This window comes from Poecilia latipinna, unplaced genomic scaffold (genome assembly GCF_001443285.1).
Source record: "Poecilia latipinna isolate Pla-1442-1.1 unplaced genomic scaffold, P_latipinna-1.0 Scaffold1019, whole genome shotgun sequence".
NCBI lineage: Eukaryota > Metazoa > Chordata > Actinopteri > Cyprinodontiformes > Poeciliidae > Poecilia > Poecilia latipinna.
The window spans coordinates 113,987-120,802 of record NW_015113635.1 but is presented as its reverse complement, the minus strand read 5'-3'; the positions used below and the strand labels follow the sequence as shown (position 1 = coordinate 120,802).

General features: G+C 42.3%; 1 protein-coding gene across 4 annotated transcripts in view; it reads left to right on the top strand.

Moving 5' to 3' along the window:
* Window positions 1–1,741: 1,741 nt before the first annotated feature.
* LOC106958813 (anoctamin-7-like) overlaps window positions 1,742–6,816 on the top strand; it is a 22,913-nt gene continuing 17,838 nt past the window's right edge. For all 4 annotated transcript variants that reach the window (XM_015050924.1, XM_015050923.1, XM_015050921.1 and 1 more), the window contains exons 1-9: window positions 1,742–3,616; window positions 4,138–4,189; window positions 4,447–4,574; window positions 4,770–4,877; window positions 4,949–5,085; window positions 5,186–5,243; window positions 5,620–5,730; window positions 5,801–5,966; window positions 6,590–6,680. In XM_015050924.1, the coding sequence (XP_014906410.1) occupies window positions 3,527–3,616; window positions 4,138–4,189; window positions 4,447–4,574; window positions 4,770–4,877; window positions 4,949–5,085; window positions 5,186–5,243; window positions 5,620–5,730; window positions 5,801–5,966; window positions 6,590–6,680 (941 nt within the window). In that variant the 5' untranslated portion in view covers window positions 1,742–3,526. The remainder of the gene's footprint in view (window positions 3,617–4,137; window positions 4,190–4,446; window positions 4,575–4,769; window positions 4,878–4,948; window positions 5,086–5,185; window positions 5,244–5,619; window positions 5,731–5,800; window positions 5,967–6,589; window positions 6,681–6,816) is intronic.

The window sequence follows — 6,816 nt, the reverse complement described above, 5'->3', positions numbered from 1 at the left end:
TGCAATGCCAGTCCTCGAGTGCCACTGTCCTGCAACCTTTGGATGCATCCAAAGGTGCTCCAATACACCTGAATCATGAGGCCGAATCACCTTCCTGGCATGTCATCCAGTTGATTTGCAGTCCAAGCCTCACCTATGGTCATGAGACATGGATACAGAATTAGTGTCCTCTTGTAGGGTGGATGTATTCTGCTTTAAAGAGGTGTGGAGCGCTGTCATTTGGGGGGGGGGTGCTCAAACTAGAGTCATTACTTCTCCACATCAAAAGGAGTGAGTTGTGGTGGTTTGGGAATCTGATCAAGATACCAGATACCACCTCAGTGCCTCTCTTCAGAGGTTTTCTGGTTCTGTCCCACTGGAAGGTTACCCCTCAGAAGACCTAGAACTCACCAAAAGGACTGTGTATCTTGTATACCCTACAAATGCCTTCCCCAGTATGACTTAAAATATGTTGCTGGGAAAAGGATGTCTGGGGTTCACTCCTGGCCCTGTTGTCCCACATAACCCAACTCTGATAAGTAGATGAGGATGGATAGATGGCATATCTGTACATTTCATAAAAGACTGGACATTTGACTCGAGTGTTGATTCAAGTGTGTTGGAGCATGGCTGCATCCAAAAGTTGCAGGATCGTGGTACTTGAGAGCCACCAATTGCAGCTTTGTCGGGATTTTCATTCACCATCTAGTCTGGGTCTATGAATTGGATGAAGACTGGTAAAGAGTTTCACCAAATTCATTACAACAGGTGTTATGCAACTGGATCTGAAGGCATTGTGAGAACTTGCTTGGCATCCTCAAGGGAAGAGTGGGTGGGATTGAGAGACATTTGGAAACTAACACTATAGGAAAGTGGTTACCATCTAAAGTTTTTGTAAGGGAGAAGAGTTGGGTTTAGCGTGAAACATTTATGTACCGACTACTCAAGATGTGTGAGGCGTTCAGTGAACAAAGTACCACCAATGATTGGTTCAGGAACTTTTGCTTTGAAAATATAACCAGAAGACTTAGTCAATGCTATAATACCATCACATTCCATCACTTCCCGATTACATCATTACTGTGCAGCATCTCGTTTGTTTAAGAAAGCTGCTTCCTGCCAAAGATGTGTGTGCGTGTGTGTGTGTGTGTGTGTGCGCGCGCGTACACTTCATCCATCCTTGTGAGGACCTGTCCTCATCGTACAGCATGTGGGACGCTTTGGAGAGTGGGGGAAGTTAGAATCCAATCCCCACTTCTTTGAGTTAAAGGGCTTTCAGTCAGGGTCAGGTTTAGTTCAGGGTCTGGGGTTGCTCCAGATTCAAAGGGTTCCCAGAGAAATTTAAACGCAACAGAATGTATGTCCATATTCCTAAATTTGTGTTTGTGAGGACCTACTTGTGTTTGAAACCTTTTCTTCACCCATTCACTGGGACTGTTCATACGCTCATATTTAGATCGGTTTTTGGAGTCTACAATGGTCCTTACAGGCACAGTGTGTGTAATTATCTGTCAATGAGACAAAACTGATGTAGAATAACGCTGCTTGTTGTAATCTGTCTGGCCTGAAGGGGGCAACAGATGTTTTCTCTCAAACACAATAAATCACTTTTCTTTTCTGTCTTTAAACACACAGCATCCCACAGAGACCCTCCAACATCAATAAAGTGAAGTAAAAATGCTTCATTTCAGCGTCCCTTTAATAAAATTAAAAACTGATTTCAGATGTTTTTGTTTTGTTTTGTTTTTTTAATAAATGTTAATTTTAACTGTAACAAAACACCCAAACATTGCCTTTTGCTTGCTGGTTGTTTGAATCCAAGCCAACTTCTAATTATACATGAAAATATTAAATATTGATTATGTTTCATGAACTATAACTGCTAGTGATGATTTTTCTCAGCCTCTGGTTTCTGAGACAGAAACCAGAAACATTGAGTAAAAACAGAAGAGCTGAAGCCAAAGTTAAGAAACAAAATGTTGCTTTGATTCTGAAAGTTTTTGTCATCTTCCCATTAACTGGGGAAACATTAGCTTCCCCAGCTAATGTTTAATGTTGCCGGTAAATGAGCATCTAGGCTGAAACTTCCATGAGTTCCACCAGTTTTTAAGGATTTTACTAAGCAACCCAACATATTACTGCTGAGTAAAACTGTAAAGTCACACTGTCTAAAATTACCAGCAATAATTTAGGTTATTTAGTCTGTCATAACTGTAAAACAATTGCTCATTTTTCAAGGTCCTGTTTTCCTTATGTTTTTTATTTACAAATGCCACAGATTCACACTAAATCCTTAGTTAGTAAGATAATTATTTAGCATGGAGCTAGATAGTTAAATGCTTGAATTAATTTAATAGGCAGTTATAAGCATTTTTACAGAGAAACCAAAAACAACTCTGTCTCAACTGTTTGATGAAAGAACATGGAAGATGGCAAGGAATATTTTAGCAGAGAGCATCCATCCTCTTTTTTTGTCAGTTTGAACCTGTGAGCTCATGGAGGCATTATTGTGTCATTGTGTCTGGCACCTAGGAACATCGATTAGAAGTCATTTATTAACAGTACAAAAATTATTCTTAACCAAACTAAATGATAACATTTAGCTAAAGCATGCTATCTGTTTTAATCTATGCACAAATTATTGATATTGTGATTCTATGAATGTTTTATTTTGGAGTCAAAGGAAAATTTACACCTTGATAGACTAAATAGTGCCATCTTATTTTTTCATATATATGAGTCTGCCAACAAAAAGTCTCACAGAATAATATATATGGCACCGTAAAAGCAAAAATGGGAATTTTTGCTTGTATCTCTTTAGCAACCCTGGTTTAACCAACCAGATTTGTTATTTTGAGCCGCGGATAATATAGGAAATAGCGCCCCCTTCACTTCCGGAGTGCAATGGTCCCATTTCCAAATAAGGTATGAGACTGCCATGCGGTCCGTCCCCGCCCTTTTCTGTTTGCTGCAGCGAGGAGAGAGAGAGGAGACGCCACGGTTTCGGTATTGCAAGTTCATGCGCAAAACTGCCGGTGATCCTGCGCCGGGTTACATAAACGTATTTTTTCATGTTGCATAAATGTTTTCTCTCCCTTTTTTTTATTTTTTATTAAAAAAAATAAACATTTTCAAAAACAGCCTCAGCCAGAGATTCACCTCCGATAGATGTCTTTTGGTTAAATTTGATATTATACAAAACTGATTTATGTAGGTTCAGACAAAGTATTTATATTATTTAATTGACATCCATCCATCTTCTTCCGCTTATCCGGGGTCGGGTCGCGGGGGTAGCATTTAACTGACATTATTAAATTATTTCATAAAGTTCTTTCGTATTTCCAAATGTCTCGACTATTTTTAATCACTTTTCCTGGTCACGCTTGACCAAATATGCAAGTTATGCGTTGACGTCAGTCATCGAATTTTAGAATAGCCAATAGCCACTTTGCTTGCTGACCGGTTGGCAATGGCAACAGTGGCGGCGGCGTTCCTCACAGTTTGCTTGCCGGGGCATTTGCTGGTTAAGTGGATGTAGTTAGAAAACATGAACAGAGCGCGAGAAAGCGGACAACCAACCGCTGTTCAATGTTGGACGAATACACCGCCTACTAAAATGAGGAAAAGTCAAATTCAGGTGAATATAAATGTACAGTTAAGTTAGCTGACGATGTAATGACTCCATGCCAGACGGTTCCGGTGTTTTGGCTAGCTCCGTTACACCTGCTAGTCCACCTAACATGCCGAAGATAAACATGGATATTTGAGGACAAATACGATAGTGGAGAGGACTTGAATCATTTTGAAAAAAAAAGAAAAAAGAAAACCTTCTTTATATATATACATACATAAAATAAATTCCTGGAGTGACTGATTTAAAATCCCACAGCTGATTTTGTTTCTCTTAATGACTTGCTTCTTGAAACTGATCATTGATGGAGGATCATAAACTCTGCAGAACCTGAAGCTGACAGGGAAATGACTGGGAGCCAAAAACCAACAAGGAAGCACAGAAAGTTAAAGTTTTTCACGAGACACAAATCAGCCACAGAGACTCACAGAATGCATTGGAACCATTCAATGCATTCTGTTCATTGAATAGTGGTTTGTTTAGAGCAAACACACCTGTTTGCTCTAAAATTTCTTATTGTTTTCCAGCAAGCATCGATTCTAAACAGGAACGTGTTCAGAGACGGAAAGACTCGAATTGGTGAGACGGATTTTACTGAAGTCCTTTCAGTTTATAGAAATGTTATAGAAAACTTTGGTCATTTAACATCTTTTTATTGGAAAAAACTGAGATTAATTTCAGAATTAATGATTAAAATGTTGTGAATCAGCTTACTGTTGAAATTCTACAGCTTTATGTTGTTAATAAAACATTCATTTGTTCATAAAGAAGGAATTAGGAATATCTTTTTCCATCTGCATGAGTAAACTTTTGAGTGCTGTTTTCCTATTGGTCAGATTTTGTCCTGGTGTGGGAGGAGCTTCGGGGTGTTAATGACAATGGCACAGGTAATGGCGCCACCCAGAGGAAGTGGAGGGAACAGTTTCTGAGCAAACTGAAAGAAGTAGGCCTGCTGCAGGAGCAGGTGAGCAAAACAAACACACCTGAGAGTGAAGTCAAACCCAAACAGAGCGACATGTGAGTGAAACGGCTGCCTCTGATTGGCTGTGATGAGGGGATGGAAGGCGTCCCACATCATGACGCCTCTACTGTCAAGCTGGACAGGTGCTCTGTGTCCTAACATGTCCAATTCAAGGTCATTCTATCCTGTTGTCCACAGAGGGAGGTCCGCAAGGCGAAGAAGAGGATCCACTTCATCCTCCTCAGCGCCCCCTGGAGTGTCCTCTGTTACTACGCCGAGGAGATCAATCTCAAAGTCCCGCTGGAGGTAAAACCTTCCCGTGCAGCTGTCACATCTCTAGTGGACATCCTCTCAGTTTGTCCTTTGTCCTCCTGCAGGTGGTCACCGTTCCAATCACTAACTGGTCCGAAAGCTTCCTGTCCAAGCTGTCCCTCCCTAACCCTCTGTCCCAGAACGTCCCCAACCCACCCCTGGAATACTACACCTGTCAGTTCAGGACCAACAAGCTGGAGAGGTCTGCTGTGTCTTTGTCCTCAGTCTCTGTCCTCAGTCTCTGTCCTTTGTCTGGGACCAGACTAGTTTCCGCTGCAGCATCACCTGTCCTCTATCTGCAGGTTCCTGGGAAGCAGTGACAAGGAGACGTTCTTTAAAACCACCCAGAGACACCAAGTGGTGAGTTCAGGCACCGTAGAACATCTAATTATTCTTCTGAGATGAGGACAAGAAGAAAATGAGTTCAAGACGAGTCTTGAGCCCTGCATCCCTGATAATCTGATGTACAACAAAACAACAAGTTGTTGCTGTCGGACAGAAGCTTTGTATCCCCAAAAATATAACTTATAAGGAAACAAATTAACTTGTTATATACTCAGTTATAATTTATCAGGGTCAAAAAATCTGAGTTTGGTGACAGTTATTTCCAGTCAAAGTATCTTAAGCTGTGTTTCTCATGGAACATTGCTCATTCCTCAGGGGCGTGTCCTGGTGTCCCTCATCTTTCTCTTTCAGTTTGAGTTTCAACCTGAAACGTTTCTCTGTGTCTCTGCAGCTGTATGAGATCCTGGCCAGAACTCCGTACGGTTGTGTGAACCGGGGCGAGGTGGGCATCGACCGGCTGATCAGTGAGGAAGTCTTCACAGCAGCGTACCCACTGCATGAGGTCTGAACCTGACATCCCTACAGTTTAAAATGGTTTACAGGAACTTTTACAATGTCAGCTCTGTTTGCAGGGGAACTACAAGATGCCGGACAACCCAGTGTCCCTCCAGTCTTTAGGACTGAGGCAGATCCTGCATGGGTACTGGTCCAAGTGGTCCTGCTGGAGACGCTACCAACCTTTGGGCCACATAAGGGCATACTTTGGGGAGAAGATAGCTCTCTACTTTGCATGGATTGGTAATTACAGTCATGATTGAAATGTCCTGATCCAGTCCAGACATGCCTCGTTTCATTGAGCGGTACGGCTTGGTGCACTATTCTGTTTGTTTCCATTGTAAAGCCGGCCCATTCCACCGACTCCTAGTGCACCGTTCCTGGGTCCCCCTCGGTTGTACGTCCATAGGACAACAATACGGTGCGGTTAGGATGGCGCCACACCACACAGTCCATTGATTGTGAGACAGAAAACACCACTGTTTGCGAGAAGTTTGACATTGCTCTCGTATGACGTAATGGTCCAACCGGTGGAGGAGTCGGCACACCAATCCGGGCCGAACTGCTCAGTGGAAACGAGGCGATCGTCTTTCCCTGTTTTCCATGCTATGATCCAGTTTTTCCCTTAATCCTTTAAAGTGGTCTAAATTTACCACTCACCAGTCTGACTGGAGGATATGAGATGTCTTTAAGATTTTCAGTGGACCAACAGCTTTCCCTAGGATGACGAGTTCCCATGGATGAGTACTGGAGTCCCTGGTGTGGCACTTTAAAAGATCTTAACATGTTTTCTTGTCAGAAGGCAGATTTAACACAGACTACATGACTGTAACTCTCCTCAGTGTTAAGTCAGTGGGTGTCTGCAGGTTTCTACACTGCCTGGCTGCTGCCTGCATCTCTGGTTGGGACTCTGATCTTCCTGTTGGGTTTTGCAGATTTGTTCTCTGACGTCCCAGCGTAAGAACACATTCCACCTTTATTGTTTAGACCAGTGGTCCCCAACCCCGGTCCGTGGACCAATTAGTACCGGGCCGCTCAAAAAATAATTAAATATTTCTGTTTTATGTATTATTTGAGTCTGGAGGATCTTTTA